The sequence below is a fragment of the Akebia trifoliata genome, chromosome 13, assembly GCF_017979445.1.
Source record: "Akebia trifoliata isolate Shusen 1 chromosome 13, ASM1797944v1, whole genome shotgun sequence".
Taxonomy (NCBI): Eukaryota; Viridiplantae; Streptophyta; class Magnoliopsida; order Ranunculales; family Lardizabalaceae; genus Akebia; species Akebia trifoliata.
The window spans coordinates 16,056,111-16,076,510 of record NC_141387.1 but is presented as its reverse complement, the minus strand read 5'-3'; the positions used below and the strand labels follow the sequence as shown (position 1 = coordinate 16,076,510).

The window sequence follows — 20,400 nt, the reverse complement described above, 5'->3', positions numbered from 1 at the left end:
TTTTTCTTTCTTAATACACCTTCACTTTAAGTGGGGAGATTGATGATTCAAAGTATAGAGATTGATGGTTCAAATCATTGATGTCAACCCTCATCCCAATCATCAAGATTGACCTTTTTTAAATTGTCGACACGAAAAAAGATTGTAAATCATCAATCTCGATGTTTCAACATGAATCATTGAAATCAATGGTTCAAATTGTCAAGATCGACCTTGTTACAGTTGCTGATGTTTTAACATGAATGATCAAATTCAATGATTCTAATTTTAATATCGACAATTTGAATTTATTGGTTTATTATCGGGATGAGGGGCATAATGTAAGAAAGATTTTACTAACTGGATTGTTAAAATACTTCCAGAAAGCTCGGGGTGCATTTAGAAACACGTCCCTACCGCAGGGTCTATGAAGTAATTTTCTCTGTAATTTAACATTGTGATTCTGTGTTCATGCTCGAGCATAGGTGTAGGTTATTAATTTAGGGCAATAGTGCTTGCAACCCCTTTCTTGTTCTCTCTCTCTCTCAGTGGCCCCTCGTTGGCGATTAGGAGACTGAGAGAATTGTTCATCTTCTCTTGGCTTTGTTTCTCTCAGGTAAAATAATCGATTTTGTTATTTTTCTTTCAGTTTCTCAATCTCTTGTATGCATCGATTCACGCAAGTTAATCGTTTCTCTGTTATTTTCCTATCTGATCGGTTATTGGATGATAATTTTTGTTTTTCATCTCTTTCAAGTTGCAAGTAGTTATTTTTTGAAGATTGTTTCTTTTGTTTTTGGTTTGTAGATACTCTTTATCTAATTGTCATCTTAAATCTATCTTCTGTTTATGAGACTTGATGTCGGAGGGGTTGTAGGTTCAATTTTCATAATTTTCCTTTTTTTTATTTTTATTTTTATCTACCTCGCCAAGTAATATGCACCAAAAATATTTATAGCTAGAGCCATCGACATTTGAAACCATGAATTAGGTTCAATTCGCGAATTAGATTTTTTTATTTTGGCTCTAGGTTTTTTTAAGGGTGTGTAAATTGACAAGGTATTGTCTGGTTTTGCTATTTTTGTTGTGCTGAAAAGAAATGTATCTTTACGGGCGAAGAACAATTCTTATTTTTGGTGCAAAAAAATCACGATTCAAACAGGCCCTAATTCTTTGTTTTCTGAGTACTGCAATTGAAATTTTGGCTAATGTTTTGTACTGCAATAAAGTACTCGATCAATGTCCACGTCATATAATTTGTGTGTTAGAGTTTTTAGGAGCCTACCTGTTATGTGCAGCGGAGAGCTAACCTTGAATCATGTCACATTCACTGGTCATTGGAGATCGGAGAGTCTGAACACCTGTCACGTTGACGCCACTAGAGCAATTTGTTCTAGTTGCTTTAAGCCCAAAACTGATTTTCATGTTATTTAGGCTGTTTCCTCCAAGTCTTTCGTTGAAGGGCCCTCTCTCTTTCTCTCTGCAATCCAAGAAAAGTAATTAAGAAATTCCCTTGTCACAATCTAAAATTTCCTAGATCCGTACTATTCTAAAACTGAATTTCTTGTAGCCCGTATGATCATCAGAAATACACATGTCTCCATGTAATCAGGCATAAATTTTCTAACCTTAGTTATTCTTATGCCTAAGTCCATCCTGCCCTAAATCTAATCAGGGCATGCGATTGAGAATCATGTTCATCAATAAAATAAGTGGTGATCTACAATGAACACAATCGATATTTCAATTACTCATCAACAATCGTATCATGAATTTATCAAAGGCATCTATAACATGTAATCAATAGCATGTTCCTTCTTTAAAGGAACATGCGATTATGGGAGGGTATTAGAGTTTTAGTTTTGTTGTAGTTTATTAAGTTGTTTTGTAATGCACTAAATCATGTTGATGAAGTTAGTAGTTATGTAACTACCTTGTACCCACTTCCTCTATTTAAATGCAATCTCACCAAAGATCAAGATTGATTTGGGTTTTCAGTTAATTTGAAATTTATCAATGCCACACACATAAATTTACTTCATCCCTTAGATTAGTTAATTGACATCTTAATTATGACAGCAGACCAAAAGACTAAACATTGACAATTTTCAAAGTCAACAATTATCTCATTTGATGCACAAATTTTGAAGATGAACAAAAAGTTACCACACTCGCCACTAATAATTTATACATAAAAGTGCACGACATGAATGTTCGAACTCTTTATGTATGTTATATAAACAATTTTACCGCGTGATTGTTCAAATCATATGTAAATTTGAAAAAAGGTTTGATGGCTCAAATCTCTTGTTAGCATACTAGAACAAGGTCAGATGGGGTTTACACAACCATGCATAAAACATATTAATTTTCAATACATGGGCATCGATTCTCATCATGAATCAAACTACTGTGAAGATTATTTTACCCTGCCCATTGATGTAAGATAATGTGTTGTGTCACATTATACTTTAACAGCCCATCCGTAGGTCCATTGTTGATAAGCAATGTAATTATTACATCTTGGGACCTTCAAATTGATTGAATGGATTTCAACGTATCCATTCACTGCACCTTCCTCAATAAGGAAACAAGACATAAAAAGTAAGAGATCATGAGTTCACATGGGAGGAGCTTTCAGAATTATCTTAAAGATTGGGAGGACCCACCTACACCCACGTTGACTGAAGCCCTCAAGCCCAGCTCCGTGGAAATCTCGCGTGTCATAAGATCATCTATTATTTTGTAATGCACCTTTATGCTTTTGTAACGCGTTACCCCGTGTAATCAATATTATATCTGTCACGCCCCAAAAACTCAACCCGAATTCCCATGATTCCCAAGTTGAATCCCAAGGCATGATATAAAACCCACCCATATTATGATAATCAATTCATAAACGTAAACGACAAATAATATAACTATATGTCATACCTGATTATTGCTCAATAGAATAGATACGTATCCTCAAACATCAAAACACTTGACACATACATAAAACAGTAATGACATAATATGGTTTTCATAATTACATAACAAAAACGATACTTAAAGACTTAAACCTAACTCTAGTTTAAGACTCATTACTAGTAGTACCCATGCTCCACTCTTGGAAGCTTGGACTGATCATCTATAAGGCCATGGTACTGAGTCTCCTCAGAAGGATCACCTAAACCAGGTGTGTCTGAAATTTGTGATGTCGTAGGGGTGAGTAACAGGGGAGTTACCCAATAGGGGAATCTTACAATTCTAAATAACAGCATCCTATATGTAGTTTAAACATTCTAGGAATTCATAAATCATGCATATTTGATATTCAACACAATTGAAAATAATTGAACACCGATGTCATAAAACTTAGTAGGAAATTGAAACACTTAAAAATCTAAGAAAAATAATTGTTCATAATATAACATCAAATAATCGAGTACTATAATAGAGAGTTGAGGGTCACAACTGATGTGAACATCTCAGTCAAAATACAATTATTCCAATACTTCACCAGTGTAGAACCCTACCGTTAGTTCCTGATTCTATGGCCAACCTCTGCTATAATTTGGGTAATTGTTTTTTGGCTCAGGTTGGCCGTTAACCAAGGCCTTAAGAAACGGACCAAATGAAGTAGGTCATTCTTTCTTGACTACTTTAGACTATTAATGATCACTAACTAGCCATCTTCATCTATGCCAATCTGGCGTGCATGTGATTCTCGATATTCTCTATCAATCATACAACTATCTACATCTTGTTCTCTATTAAAGATAGAAAAGAAATTCCCGGATTCCTGTTGTGATGTTGTGTTTTTATGCATTCCATAATACATAAGAACTCAAACAACGCAACTGTTATCCTAGAATAACACATCATTCCGGAAATGTCACAACATGTTATTCTTTATAGGTTTTCACAATCTCTTTAATAAATCACTAAAATACTACATATAAGTATTTATTTTCTTTTCAAAATATAATGAAAGTAAAACATACACGTGTTTTAAATACCCAGTCCACTCTCAAATGTACAGTCTCATCTCTCTTGTCTTTTTCTTTCTTTCATGTCTTACACAGTCTATGACTGAAGCATCACTTCATCTTTTCTCTCATTTTCGTGTCTTATACGACATACGCCGAAACATCTCACTAACTGGGTATTTTAAAAGCACGACATTCAATTGAGAACTCGTTCTCATATTTATTTTAATAAATTATTTTTCTACCCAACTTTTTAATTAGAAATATTTCTTGGAAATCCATCACTAAAATGATTAAAGTAAACTATCCACCAGTTTAACTTATTCAAAAATCATGTATGTTTATAAAAAATGTGAACAAAATATATGTATTGTGTGTAAAAACAGCAATTCATATAGTTGCTGTATTTTTTTTTTTTGACAAGTACAAAATACTTATAAAGTACGTATAAAATATGTATAAACTAATAAATGGTTTGAACATTCAATCTAAGTATACATAGTAAAGTATTATATAAAAACAACAACTTTCATAGTTGCTGTATTTTATATTTAACACGTATAAATACGTATAAAACACATATAAAACACGTATAATGTACGTATAAAGCAATCATTTTTTTTCCTTCTATGTAGCATACATGTTGTCAATTTTATACAAAAACAGCAACTTTCATAGTTGTTGTATTTTGTTTTTAGTATATATAATTATGTATAAAACATGTATAAATCAACGACAAGCATGTAATAATTCTTTTTAAATAAAACAACTACTAGCATGCTTTAAACTCATAAAAACAATAATATAAATATGTATAAAGTATATGCATATTGTTAAAAAATTTTACAAAACAACTTTAGCTTTAAAATTACTAAATCAGAATTGTTTTAAAAACAAAACAAATTCTATTTTTACAACTATAAATCAGCAATATATATATTTTTTAAATTACTAAAACTATTATAAAGAGTTGCAAGGGCCTACATTTTTTTTTTGTTTCTCTTTCTTTTCTTTTCCTTCTTTTCTTTCTCTTCCTTCTTTCTTTTCTCTTTTTTGTTTGTGTAAAAAGTGAAGCAACAAACAAAAATCAGCTAATATCATATTTGATATTTTCAAAAAAAATATCTAGATATTACAAAAATTCTAATTCTTTTTAGAATTTCTTAAAAAGACCTTAGTCAATTTGACTTAGTCAAAGTTGTTTGACTAGAATTGATTTGACTTGAGTCAACAATGGTTGACTTAGTCAATAATTTTTTTTATATTTTAAACATTACAATATCAACAAAGTTGCCTTCGGGCTTTGCGTCGTTTACTTGTTTGCTAGCTACGTTTGGTGTGTACGATCATTTTACAGGCTCGCAAGTGGAGTTGACCCCCTTGCGCCGCACAACCTCATTTCGAAAGAAATACAGCCGTCAACTGTCACGGTCACAATGAATTTGCTCTGATCTTGTGACGGTGTTTAATAAAGGTGCATCACCCCTCCTTTCTTCCTTCTCTCTCTCCCCCCCTCCCCTTTTCATTTATTTATTTTCAGTCTAGGTTCTTTTCTCCTTTTGTTGGGTTTTCGAGTCAACTCAATGAGTTTACTCAACACATCGAATCATTGAGTTGATCCAACGAGTTCAACGCTATTCTTCTGTATAGGACGGACATATTCCTTCGTGATTGTTCAAGATTTTGAGTCAAAGTTGACTCACTGATCTACAATTAGTTAATAAAAATGGGTTGAGTTGACTCACTATTCAAGATGTAGAATTAGAGTTTTTCTTTATTCTACTACCAGAGAGAGTCTTGATCAAATCTGATCTTTCTTGTAAAACTAGAAGAATCAAGGACTTTAAGGTGTTTTATTCAAGCAATGGAACACAATTTATGTATCTTTGATACCAATGTTAGAGTTTTTAAGAGCCCACCTATTATCCTCAACAGAGATCTAACCTTGAAATCGTGTCACGTTCACCGGTTGCCGGAGACCGGAGAGTCTAAACACACCTCATGTTGACACTACTAGAGCAATCACGAACTTCCCACTCCTTAAACCCTAGGGTCCTTGATAGAAACCCAAAGAATCTTGCAAAACTTAGAGAGGAGATAAAGAGATTTTCTGTCTCTCTCACGTATGAGTCTCCAACATTTTTATGGGAATAGGGGATTCTGTAGATTGCAGTCTCCTATTAAAAAATAGGGACCCAATCTAATTAGGACTCTTAACTCCCATAGGAGTTCTAATATAGGCGAGTGTATGTTATGGGAATGGGCTCACATGGACGTCCTATCAATTGACAGTGTGAAATTCAGTTTGATTTGGCTCCTTAGATGTTTTAATGCTGACTACCATAATACAGATCATTTTCCTTCATTCAGTTCTGGTTAGTATCTACAAGTACATCATCTATTAATACTAAATCCACCTTATTATATCATTTCTCTACTTTTTCAACTTTGTTTTTTTTTTGGTGTGTAATATTGTATTTCCTTGATTTACATGGTTTGATGCTCCAAACAATTGATGTATCCCATATAACAGACTCAGGTAATTTATTTAATAATTATTTTTCTAATTCTCTCTCTGTGAGCAGGATAAAAAATGGGCATGAAACAAGCTTTAAAGAGTCTCGATGCATTTCCTCGTGCTGAAGAGCACTTGTTGCAGAAGACTCGGTCTGGAGCAGTAGGTATGAACTTTAGCTTCTGTTAAATCCACATATTTAGAAGGATGACAACATTTAGGGTGGTTTGTAAGAGGCAGTTACTCGGAGTTAGAGTTGGCTGCAAGTGCAACTCTTGAAATTTCGTTTTTGGGATTTGTTCATAGCTCCAAATCTTGGTTTTGTTCGGCCAACTTCCCTAGAAGTAGTTGCTTGTTATACACATATAATTTGTCTTAGTAATTTTGAACGAATGTCTCATTGCTTTCATATATAGCATTTTGAGTCCTGTTTTAAGAAAAAAAAGATCTCTTATAAAATGATATGTAATATTTTTGCTTCACATGAAATGAAGATATATAGGTAATCTGTGATTATATTATGAAGGAGGCGTTTGACCAATCATACCATGATTAATGATCGAAAATACCATGATCAAATAAAATTGGATAAAAAAAAAAAATTTAGTGACTCATTTCTCTCTATAATGCAATAATAAATCCATTATTTGATTTGGTATTTACTTTAAATAGTGATCATGAACATTCCTAATTTCCTTGGTTGAATAAAAGGAACCATCTCCATGAGCACCTCAAAAGATGAGATCGAATACGTCATATCCTAATGGTTTTGATTCAACACTGTGGTCCAAGAAACAGCTTGATAGGCTTCCCTATGAAAGGGAAGCCCATAATATTTGAATTAGATTTGCTAGGCAAGCAATTCTCAATACCCATCCCTCTGTCATAAATATTAATCGATTGGTCTAAGTTCTACACTTAAATACAAGCTCATTTAGTTTAGTAATACCAAATTGTGTTTGTCTATCATGTGTTTCTGTTAATATTAACTCCAAATTAATATTCAATTTCATAACAGAAATAATATATTTTCCAATATTAAATTGAATATTAATTGGTAGACTAGTTTGATGTGATAGTTTTCTCTCTAGCGTATCTTCCATCAGTGTATGTCTCTTCAAATTTTATGTTTTATTGCCTGCATTTGTGAAGGAGAGACTTGTGCACTCGTGCTTCGTAGATGGTCTCTTTGGAAGAAACCTAACTAATTACTGTGAGCTTCTTCATCAATTTCTTTCTTCATATGGATGGGAATAGTTGCGAAAATTGGACTAGTTGATGCATTGAAACACTCAAAATTTATTTACCATTCAGTGCATTCTTCCACTGTCAGATAGATAGATCGATGTAAGTGTTGGATTGTGGTGGGTAACTGCTGGTTTTGGTGATTCACTCACCATCGAATCCAACCTATCAAACTGCAATTCCTCTGTATACCCTGATGGTGCTTCCCATAAAACTCCTATCAAATTTTGTTCTCTTGTGCATTTGTCTGTTGGCTGTTCCCCTCAACTGTCCTCTTTGTTTGGATTTTTACTTGATCAAAAAAAAAAAAATCTGCACTGATTTTAGCTGTAACTTAAGCTTATTCCATGGGTTTCTTTTTTTTTTTTTTTTTTGTGTTATATATTATTATCTCTAGTAACTTACCAAAAAAAAAACATACTTTTTTGTAGTCTCCATCATTGGTTTAGTTATAATGGCCACATTGTTCTTGCACGAGCTGAAGTATTATCTTTCAACATATACAGTTCATCAGGTTTGTTTAGATGCCACGCTTCCATTTTCTATTTATTTTTTTGTTATGCACACTTATACTACATGCACCTCATTGCTTTTTCTCTTTAGAACTGTAATATTACTCATATAAGGTTAGAAGCACTACTCTACAAGCATGTCTGATCATTTGGATTCTTTGACTGTGACATACTTTATTTGGACAGATGTCAGTAGATTTGAAACGTGGAGAAACCCTTCCAATTCATATAAATATGTCGTTTCCTTCGCTTCCCTGTGATGGTTAGTATTTACTTTCTGTTTTTCCAAATTCCATTGGTTTTCATGTTCGCTAATATGATCCAATAAATCTTTTTACAATCATCTTTAATGTCTTCAAATTCAAATAAATTCAGATAATGGCTATTTGCACGTTTTTTCAGTTATTAGTGTGGATGCCATCGATATGTCAGGCAAACATGAGGTGGACCTGGATACAAGCATATGGAAAGTAAGAAATTTGTTCCATCAGTTAATTACTCGTTGGTCTAAGGCAATGATTTATCCCAATTTTTAATCATTCATCCATTTAACTCTATTGTGAGCTGAAGAGTATGTAATTTTTGGAGTTGACTTGACTATTTGATAAGTTAACTCAAAAAGTTGGTTCTATTAATTTTTGTGGACGAGTCACCCCAAAATCCAATTGAATCAACTCTACTCAATCTAATTTGGAATTGACCTGATGATTTTTTTTAAACTATGCTTGAAACCAAATTTAAGCTTTTTAATAAGGAAAAATTACTTAAAGGACCCTCGCGGAAGCGTTTCTTTCTAAATGGTCCTTAAGTTTTGCATGATAGCTTGATAGGACATTTAGTAAACTTTTTCTTTCTTAATGGTCCCTCATTACTGTCTAGTTCACAATTTTTGTTGTCGAACTCAACACTATTTACGGTCAAACTCATCACTTTTTATATTGAGTTCACCACTTTTAAAATAAAAAGTGGTGAACTCGACACTAGTAAAACCCACTCATTTTCAATTTTTTCGTTTTTTTTACTAAAATATATGGAAAGATCATTAAAAACTTGAGATAACGACTTGTATTAGATGATTTCTATAGAAGAAATAGCAAAGCTGTTTTTCAATGAATATTTTCCCACATTAAGCAACATTTCTTGACATCTTTTGTTACAACATTCATCCAGCCATTCTTGGTCTTCTCTTACGCTTTAGGGCCATCGACTTGCACCAAAGTGCTTATTCTCATTGGTGCTGTTAATGGTATTCTCTGCACATGCCAAACCATATAGAATATTGCTAAATATCCTTTAGTGTACTCATTTCTGATTTTTTCTGTTTTAGTATTACCACTCATTTCGGGCATCTTACATATATACTATACGTTTTCATCAATATTTCTTGCATTAAACACAAAAGGGAATTACTGGTAGCATTTGATGTGGTACCTTTAACCATGCCCATGCCCATTATTTCTTTGAATGAGAAGTATCCTTGTTTCGTATACAAATTTGGGCATCTTAGTATACACAGTTATCTCGTTGCCCAAACTCACAACTCTATATATGCGTTCGGGCATCTTATGCATATGCCATTCCTTAGCTAGATAGACATCTGGCCATGAAAGAGGGATTAAGTGGGATAGAATTGACTGTATGGTTGAGTCATGGAAACGCTTGTTTCTTCTATATTTTGGACCTTAGCTCTATGGAACAATATTCTACTGCTGAAAAATGGAAGAATTGAAATCTTAGATCAAAACACTATGTATGGACGGTATGAACTACTTAGACATACATTTACACAACTATTTCTTACATTAGAACCAAGGGAACTACTGTTATTAAGCCTATTTTTAAATAAATAAGCTTAAAGTCCATGGATCACCACTTGTTAATTTGTCTTTTTTTTTTATTTTTATTTTTTATATTGGTTTATTCCCTCCAAGTCCGTGTTTCTTCTTCATCTTCCATCTTCCTCAATAAAGCTTACTTGATGTTTTGTCGATCTACTAAACAGTTTAAATTTTAACTGCAGCTTCGTCTGAGTAGAGATGGCCACATCATTGGTACTGAATACATATCTGATCTTGTTGAAAAGGATCATACAACTCTCAAGCATGGTAATGTCCTTGTTGTCTATTTAAGGTTTTAAGTCTTCTTCTCTTTTCTTGTGGTCAAATTATGATCTTTCTAGGAGGGGAAGAAGTGCTACACACACACATAAATATACACATGTGGATATATGTATATGTATGGGTGTAAGTATGTATGTATATACTCACTCACTCGCTCACTTGATGAGTAGTGTACATTTTTTTACTTGTATAATTTCATCAGACTTTGTGACATTTATTTTTCTATATTTTTGTTAATTATGTGTAATGGTCAAATAGATTATATATTTTTTGCATCAAATCATTGAGAAAAAATTAGTATCCTTGTAAAAATATATACAAATAGTAATGTTACAAGATTAGGGTTAAAGAGAGGAGGAAACTAGAGAAGAGAATGAGTAGGTCTACACCCAATAGGGTTTGGCCTCTCTTTTATATTAAAAACATGTGGTTGGTCGTGTAGGCTTAAGTATTGGGCCCACACAACCTTACATTAGTGAGAAATAAAACATGGGTCATTTGGGTTTAAGTATTGGACCCACATGACATTAAGTAAGCATTCTAACACTCCCCCTCAAGCTGGGAGCATACAAATCTGACAAGCCCGACTTGGTACAAAAAGTAAGAAAGGAACTCTTAGACACTAGTTTTGTGAGAACATCTCCCAACTGATTTTCTGACTTGATATAGGGAGTAGATATCTTCTTAGCCATTGCCATATCACGAATAAAATGACAATCAATCTTAATGTGCTTGGTTCTCTCATGAAATACTGGATTACTAACTATATAACTAGCAACTTGATTATCACAATACATAATAAGCATAAGAGTAGGAACTTCAATCCCCATCTCTTTTAGAAGATTCTAAATTCAAAGCATCTCACATGCAGTATGTGCCATCACCTTGTATTTTGTTTTAGCATTAGAACAAGCTACAATTTGTTGTTTTTTTTACTATGCAAAGTCACTAAATTACCTCCCACGAGATATATTACCTAGAAGTAGATCTACGATTAGTCCGGCTCTCCACTCAATCAACATTGAGAAGCCAATATTGGATATAAGAGGTGAAGGTGATGCAAAGCGATGATGGGAGATAAGAAAATTGAATTTGATTTAGGCAAAATAAGGGATTTAGGGAAATCTAGTTGGGGATTAGATTAAGGAATTGGGTGACAATATGAGAGATAAGAAAATGGAATTTGATTTTGGAAAAATAGAAGATTTAGGGAAATCTGGTTCGAGATTGAGTTAAGGATTTTAGCGACAATAGGATAGATAAGAAAATGAAATTTGATTTTTTTAAAATAGGGGATTTAGGGAAATCTGATAGGAATTGGGTTAGGATAGGGTAAACCCAAAAGGTAAGATGAAAATTTTATTTAGGTTAAAGAATGGTTAAAGGTTAAGAGAAAAGATGATTCAAGGATCAAGAAAGGGATTTCAATAATCCAAGACTTTAAGAAATCAAGAATGAAAAATCAAGAAAGGGGTTTCAAGAATCAAGAATTCAAGAAAATTAAGTGTAGAAAATAAAATAAAATAAAAATTAGAAGAAGAAAAAGATATTGGATTCACTCCAAAATGGCCTCATACCACACCATTAATGGGAATATAAAAGCTTCAATATCAATTTTATTCATTAAATCTTTAGTGTTCATTATCATCATTAAAAAAATCCTAATACAATTTATATAAAGAAAATAAATCAAGAATCCCAGTCAAACTAAAATACCAAATAAGTTTACTTATTTTCGTAACTTTCTCTCTTAATTTTCAAATCCTAATAAATCTAAATAAAAGACAAATTAAAGTTACTAAACTTCTCCTAAATATTTTACTAAGACCATGAGCCAATAAAATATCAAAATAAGTCTAGAAAACATGTAAATAAAGTCCTAAAACAGAAATCTAAATAAAAATTAAAATCTACTCTTTAAGATTTGATGTCCCCATTAATTCTCCTTGATTGGGAAGATTTAGCCATTGAGAAAATAAAATTGTAGTAATTATAATTATCGGTTGCATTTTGCATTAGAAGGTCTATATAAGAATCCTTTGCCTGGTAATCCCTTTAGATACCTCAATATCCTAAATACAACATCCCAATGAGTCTGTTGGTGGAGCATGCATAAATTGGTTAATTACTCCCTCAACAAGATAATATCTGGGCGAGTGACAGTTAGGTAGATTAGTTTGCCAACTAACCTATGGCAACATTCTACATCAGGATAAATCTCCCATTGTTTAACATAAAGCTTAATAGTGGGATCATCAGAGTATCAGCCATAGTCACCAAAGTCGCTGACTTTTTCAAAAAATCGTGTTTAAATCGCGCGATTTTAAAGACTGGCGATTAAATCTCGACTTTTTGAAAAAGTCGCAATTTAGATACAAAAATGTGAATTTTTTTTTGTTGAGCAAGCTATTTTAAAAGGGTTTTTTCTTAAGTTTAAAGTAGGATTTGATGATATAAATGATAACATCACTTAGTAGAAAAAAAATATAGTCTTAACACTATTTTGATTTTTTTTCGATTTTCTCTCTTTTTTGATTTCTTCATGATTTTTTCGTTTTTTTTTCCGACTTTTTCCCTTGCCGACTTATTCCTGAACCTAGACTTGGTGTTTATGGTATTAGTTGGTTTAGAACCCAAAGTACCACTTTCAGATAGCAAGTCCAAAGCATACTTACTCTAAGACAAACTAATACCTTCTTTGGAATGAGTTACTTCAATACCCAAAAAGTAGTAAAGAAGACCCAAGTTTTTAGTGTGAAACTGTTTGGCTAGATGAATCTTAAAATTTGAGATACCATCAGGATCACTTCCAATGATGAAATCATCCACAAACTATCAATACAATAATTCCACCAGAAGAGAGCCACATAAACATTGAATGATTAGAAGTAGACCTAGCAAATCCATAGGCGAGAACAACTAAACTAAATTTATCAAACCAAGCTCTAGGTGATTGTTTTAGCCGCCCTTAGATTGTCTTTCGTAAGCGACACACTAGTCCAGTCTTACCAGATGCAACATATCCAGGTGGCTGCTCCGTATATACTTCCTCCTGCAAGTCTCCATGTAGAAATGCATTTTTTATATCCAACTGATACAGGTGCCAAACATGACACAATGCAATGGAAATAAGAACTTCAATAGAGTTCAAGTGAGCCACTGAAGACAAAGTCTCACTATAATCAACCCCATCAGCTTGTGTAACCCTTGGTTATAAGGTGAGCCTTCAACCTCCCAATAGATCCATTAGGAAGATACTTGACTGTATATACCCATCTACACCCCACAACCTACTTCCCATGTGGAAGTGGAGATAGATCTCAAGTATGATTATGATGTGTTGCAATCTCATCCATAGTTAGTTTTCACCCAGAGGAGGATAATGCCTGTGTATTGGAAGTAGGAACATAAAAAGTAGACAAGGAAAGTGTAAACTGATGAAATGAAGGTGACATCTAATGAAAAGACACAAAATTAGCAATTGGGTGCTTAGTACATGATCTAGTACCTTTCTTTAAAGCAATTTGAATATCACTAGAAGTTGAAGTGGATGCTAGTGGATGTGGAGGAACCTCAAGTGAAGCTGATGATGGATCTAGGGCGGTAGAGAAGATGAAGGTGCTCAAAAACGAGTGTGTTAGTATACTTGAAAAGGCACAGTGGAAAGGGGTCACCTGCTGAAAGCACATGGGAGGAGGAAAATGTAGCTGACAGTAAATGTGATCGAAGTCCATACACTTAAAATCAAGGTGAGTAATGAAGAAATCTATGAGCTTGATTTAAGCAAGAGTGAGATTGACAAGTGTGAGGCATCATTATCGGTTCTTGAAGAAGAATCTAAGTTTGAAGGATCTGAACAATTGGCACAAGAAATTGTGGAACCACTACATCCTTTGCTTTAACACCGATTTTATCCCATGAAAAAGAAAAGGCAGATAATGTTTGAATAAATCAATGAATTACATTATACATGAAGCATTTTAAAGTGCCAGTTTCAATTCTTGCTGGAAAATAAGAGTCCAACGATTATTATTTGGTTTGATGATATCTATTGTAGCGTGGAGGGTGGATTGGTTGAGAAGCAAGTCAAAATTAGATTGTATGTGGCTTATAGAGACATGATTTGCTGGGGAATTACCACAATTTTATTTTGTTCGTAGCGAAATCTTCCTAGCCAAGGAGAATTGATGGGGACATCAAAGCTTGAAGAGTAGATTTTTATTTTATTTGATTTTCTATTTTTGGATTTTATTTTATTATTTTTTAGGCTTATTTTCATGTTTTATTTGCCCATGATCTTAATATAATATTTATGGGTAGTTTGATAACTTTATAATGTCCTTTATTTAAGTTTATAAGGGTTGAAAAATTAGGAGAGAAATTTACAAAAATTAGGTTATTTATTTGGTATTTTAGTGTGATTCCGAGAAACTCTTGGTGTGTGATTCCAAGCTTTTATCCCTTCTCTCTTTCTTTAGTCTTAATTTAAGTTTATAAGGGTTGAAAAATTAGGAGAGAAATTTACAAAAATTAGGTTATTTATTTGGTATTTTAGTGTGATTCCGAGAAACTCTTGGTGTGTGATTCCAAGGTTTTATCCTTTCTCTCTTTCTTTAGTCTTAATTTTCTTGATTCTTGATTCCTAAAATCCCTTCCCACATTCTTTAATCATCACCCTATAAACCTAGATCCTCAACAATAATGGTAAAATGCTATTGTTAAACCCTATAACCAAATCTTTGGGGTTGACCCTAAACTTTTAAGGTAACCTTATTGTAGCCCAAATCCTTAATCTAATCCCAATTCCAAAGAAGATTTCCCTAAACCCTTTTATTTCCTCTTCTTCCATCACTGTCCTGTATCAGTAGGTTTTTTTATGCTTCTGGTTCCAATGTTGAAGTTTTATTTCATAATCTTCTATTAAAATATAACTATTGAGTGGGTCATTTCCTCGAGATACTGATTTTCTTAGGTCATTACAAAAGGCCCCTAGTTGTATCTCTCATCTAGGCTTAATTGGTGTCATATATTTTATTTTCTCATAAACAGATGACAATGAGGATCACAAACATCTGCAACATCAATTTGATCAAGATGCTGAAAAAATGGTCAAGAATGTGAAACAAGCTTTGGTGAATGGGGAGGGATGCCGGGTATGTTTTAATGGGCTTTACAATACTTGAATTTGTAATCTTTGGGCTGACCAACTATAGCTTATGGTTTCCTCCAGGTTTATGGAGTTTTGGATGTTCAAAGGGTCGCAGGGAACTTCCATATTTCAGTTCACGGGTTAAATATTTTTGTTGCACAACAGGTCAGTTCTTACACCATTGTTGCATTTGTGATGAGGTCTTGTGCTTTTTTTTTATCCTTTTGAAGTTGTTTTGTTCTCAGTTGATTCATTCATTTTCTTAAGTTTGTGGAATGGAGGTTATTTGTTAGTTTTTTTAGGGAGATTTGCGTTGCAGCTTCAACTCTATTTGATATTGCTTACTGCAACCATAAGTTCTTTGCAGCTTCGAGGCCTTGTTATTTAACAAGATCACTTTTCAAATGCTTTATATTACAATGGAATTTCTCTATAAACATAAAATGGGTTTTTAATTTGAAGGGTTGCATTTGGAAGCTTGGTTTTTTTTTTTTATCATGTGTACTCCACAAGTGGGAGTGTAAGTAGGGAGTATATATAGGCAAAACTCTACCAAGTTGTTTGACTACCATGACCCTGTTTGGCACTAACACTAGTGTCCTTCAAGTTACATAGATGCACTGAACTCATGCATGCACATACTCGTGTTTACAGATACATGGTTGCTTCGTTATCATTATGCCCGTGCTTCTAAAAGAGAGCTTCTATTGCCACACCAACTTTTGCTAACTCCACCACAAATGTGTGCTAATTCTTTGATAATTTACATATGAATTGGGGTGGCGTTAGAAAAAGTTGGCATGGCAATAGAATCTCTCTTCTAAAATGGTTCAAGAACAGGGAAGCATTTCTCCTTTTGAGGAGATGATGTCTCATAATGATATGGTAATACCTCTTTGATATGCTTACAAGGTCTGTGTGGAGTCAACAAGTGAAGGCAGATATTGGATTTGTGAGATTATTTAAACACATTCCAATTATCATCTTCTTTTATCTCCTTATGAAGGAGTTCTTTGGTACCATCTGTTGAAGAATTGCATATATATATATATATACATATTGGAGTTCTTTTATCTCCTTATTTCAATTTGTGACATGCAGCTTTCATATTGGCTACCTTTTTATTCTTTTTATACAGATATTTGAGGGAGCTACTCATGTGAATGTTAGTCATGTGATTCATGATTTATCATTTGGACCAAAGTACCCCGGAATTCATAACCCACTTGATGAAACTATGCGGATTCTGCGGGATACAAGTGGAACATTCAAATATTACATAAAGGTGTGACTCACTTGCTGATGAATCTACACAACTAGCTTATAGGGTATTTTATTTTTGTCGTCTTCAGGATATTCTGGATATTTTACTCAACTTGCATGTATATGGCTGTTTAACGAACTACATTTTATGGGGTTGTTAGGAATTCCCAACAAGCAATACATCACCGTGGGCTGCTGAACAACTTTTAATAACCACTAGGGCACCCAACTTTTAATAATCACCACGTCTTAGCCAAGCAATGTTCTATGTCATTAGCTCTCTTTGAAATATGAGAGAAAATGAGTATCTACTGTCTAGCATATACCCTTATGTGCTCCAAAAAAATTTTCTGGTGCCATGGCCCGATCCCTTCATTTTGTACCCACCATATGATAGCTAGTCTAACCTTAACAATTAAGTTATTTTCATCTTTGAGCAATACCTGTTTTTCTTTGTTGGGCATAAGTTTCCGAAACATCCATTATTAAATTGTGCTTGATAATCTTCTCTGTTGATCTTCCATTTATCTTTAACTTTTATGTAATAAGACCTTCCGGTTATGATGTTTCCGCCATTATGAACTCTAAAATTGTGATTATCTGTAATATTCTGAAATTAGGGACCTTGACCGAAAGAATTCTCCAAATCTATATAATAGAACACAACGGTTCACTTCCCAATGTTTATCCCCCATATAAGTAGGGGTTGGGATTTAATCTTCACACAAATCTCGAGGAAAATTATACACTTTATTTCCTTCTCTTTTCCTCCTCGTTTCCAAAAATACCACACTTAACTTTATTCCCTTTCCTCTTCTACCCTCCCTTTTCCAAGAATACCCATCCAACTTTATTTTCTTTCATTTTCTCCTTTTCCAATAATCCCTCTCTAACTTTATTGCCTCTACCCTTCTACCCCTTTTCTAATAATACCCTTACAACTTAATTTTCATTCCTCTTTTACCCCCTTAACCCCAAGCTCTAGCGGAGTGTATGCTTCTGCAACCGAAAGGAATGCATCATCAGAAATCTTCTGGTTTCTTTTCTTCTAGAGGCATCGACACAGCAAACAAACAGATTTTCTGAAGAATCTTCCTCCTAGCACTGAATAGTGCAAAAGAAGAGACCTCAAAATATCCAAAGCTTCTTAGAGTAAACCTAAAACAAATGAACAATATAGAAACAAACATATTCTTAATGTTCCATACACATACATCACATATCGTTGATAGAAATCCTTATATTACTGTCAAAAAATAAACATCCTTACTAATAAGTTGGTCAATTTAAGGATCATTCTATCCAAATCCACATGCTAGGTGTACTACCATGATTGAATTGAAAGATGTTGCAAATTAGTCTTCCAGTGATTTTTCTTTTGAAATCCAGCAACCGAATAATTTTGTTTTTTCAAAATTTTCATGGAAATCTCTTCTTCTAAATCTCATTTTTCGGATTTCCTTGTCAAATGGCACTGTAGGGACATGCCTTTCTTTTTTGTTAGCAAAGAGAAATACCTAATAATCAGGAAAACTTGTATGGAAAATTGGAAACCACACATTTTTTTAGAATAATTGTTAATCCTCAAACCCTGAATAATTGTTAATCCTCAAACCCTGAACAAAAACCAACCTACAGTCTTTGGCATATATTGCAGATGATCTGAAGTCTCGTAATATCTTTAGACGTTCTGAACACGAGTTAGTTTCAGACCATGGCCAAGTCTAGTTTGATTCAGGTTGAGCTGATTGGAATCAGCCTATACTGTTTCTTTATTTATGCTATTGCATGTATTTATCTATATATTGTGATGTAGATCGTTCCAACCGAATACAGATATCTCTCAAAAGAGGTTTTACCGACTAATCAATTTTCTGTCACGGAATATTTTGTCCCAATGAATGAGTTTGATAGGACTTGGCCAGGTTAGTCCGCACCTCGATCTTTACAACTTATTTTTATGGTTTTTTTTTTCATCATATGTTTATCATTGATTACTTGTCATCTTTGTTCTTTGATGTAGCTGTTTACTTCTTGTATGATCTTTCACCAATAACTGTGACAATTAAAGAAGAACGCCGCAGTTTTCTGCACTTCATCACTCGGCTTTGTGCTGTACTTGGTGGTACATTTGCTTTAACAGGTTCTTATTTTACCCGATTTCTTTGGTTTGAAGTGTACTGTATTATTCAAGGTTTAAAATTTCATATCGAATTAATGTTTTGGTCAATTTAAAAACTGATACTATATCGGCCTATTCAATCTTGATACATTCAATGTTTCAGGGGTCAATGTTTCATATTAGTCCCGGTTGATACCAACATGTATCGGCTGATACATTCCAATATTTTTAACCATGATTTTATTATGATTACTAGAAGGTGGCATTTGCAAAAGCACATGTATCTGATGGATTTATTTGTAATTTAAAATATTAATTAAATGATGACTACATACTAAAAAAGGATATTTCCATAATTTTGAAAACTAACCAACATGAGTTTAGGGACGTGGAATTGCAATTTTATTTGTTTTTGACCAAAATGACTGATTATATTAAGTTTAAATGTTAAGGTGGGGGTATTTTTGGAATCCAAATTTTTGTGTCGAATCACTTCTACTCCCCCTTCTCTCATTGTAATAGAAAAGATAAATGTAATTATCCGTATTGACCATCTGTGATTTGAGTTCTTATTTGATAAGTTGGGCTGGATCAGATTGCCCAGCTTCGCATAATAATCTGCTTTCTTTTCTTGTTTCTTTTTTATTTTTCCCTGTACAAGCCGATGGGTTAGTGGTTAGGTGAAGGCTTGTTTTAACCCATATCGTGGTATTAACACTCAATAGACTTTAACCAACTTAGCAAGTTGGCACCTTGATTGATTGGGGGACATGACCTTTTTGAGAAATTAGAAAAAAAAAAAAAAAAATCTGAAGTAGAACTTGGGCATCTGTTTTATTGGTGTATGATCTTGAAGAAGTTCAAAGGGGTGTTTTTCGAGGATTTCATTATCCGTTGGGATTTTGTCAGTAATCTCTCAAAACCCTTCCTTAAAGCTTGTCTCTTTGTTTTATTTTTTTTAGGCTTTCTTTCTGACGTTTAGAACCTGTATTGTATTGTTCATCAACAGGAATGCTAGATCGGTGGATGTATAGGCTTTTGGAGGGATTGACAACGTCAACCAGTAGAAGTGTACTCCGCTGACCAAAGATGTGTGTAATTTATGTTGAGATAAGAGGGTACCATTGTTACAAATTCAAGGAAAGGTTTTGGAAAAAAGCAAGATATAATGAACATGATCCAGTTTCTGCACAACGATGAAAATTCAAGTGAGCGTCAATATGCCCATATAAGAACCTGTCGTGGAATGTTAGCCAATCTTTTACTTATTGAGAACAAGCTTTATTGATAATGGTGTTCTTTTATTTTTCTTTTGCCCATCTGCTATTCTACAGTACAATCCTCTTGAATCAAATCCTAGCAGATGTTTTTAAGTGATTCTGCATTAACATATTCCTGCACATCATATCATCGAACTCTTATCCCAAAAACCCACCCGTGGCTGTGGGTTTGCTCCCCCGAGTCTCCTCACCCATAACTTTACCATATATGCCTGTTTGTGGTGGCGCGGCCTAAAGGGATAAG

At 33.6% G+C, this 20,400-nt stretch overlaps 1 protein-coding gene across 1 annotated transcript; it reads left to right on the top strand.

Annotated features, from left to right (window-relative positions):
- The first annotated feature begins 441 nt into the window (after positions 1 to 441).
- LOC147388021 (Endoplasmic reticulum vesicle transporter protein) lies at positions 442 to 20,167 on the top strand. The gene is made up of 12 exons (XM_086421664.1): positions 442 to 595; positions 6,536 to 6,631; positions 8,142 to 8,224; positions 8,409 to 8,484; positions 8,625 to 8,692; positions 10,243 to 10,327; positions 15,392 to 15,495; positions 15,573 to 15,656; positions 16,630 to 16,776; positions 18,571 to 18,679; positions 18,778 to 18,897; positions 19,886 to 20,167. Exons 2-12 carry the CDS (start codon positions 6,544 to 6,546, stop codon positions 19,957 to 19,959), a joined length of 1,038 nt encoding a protein of 345 aa, XP_086277790.1. The 5' UTR covers positions 442 to 595; positions 6,536 to 6,543; the 3' UTR covers positions 19,960 to 20,167.
- Positions 20,168 to 20,400: the final 233 nt, after the last annotated feature.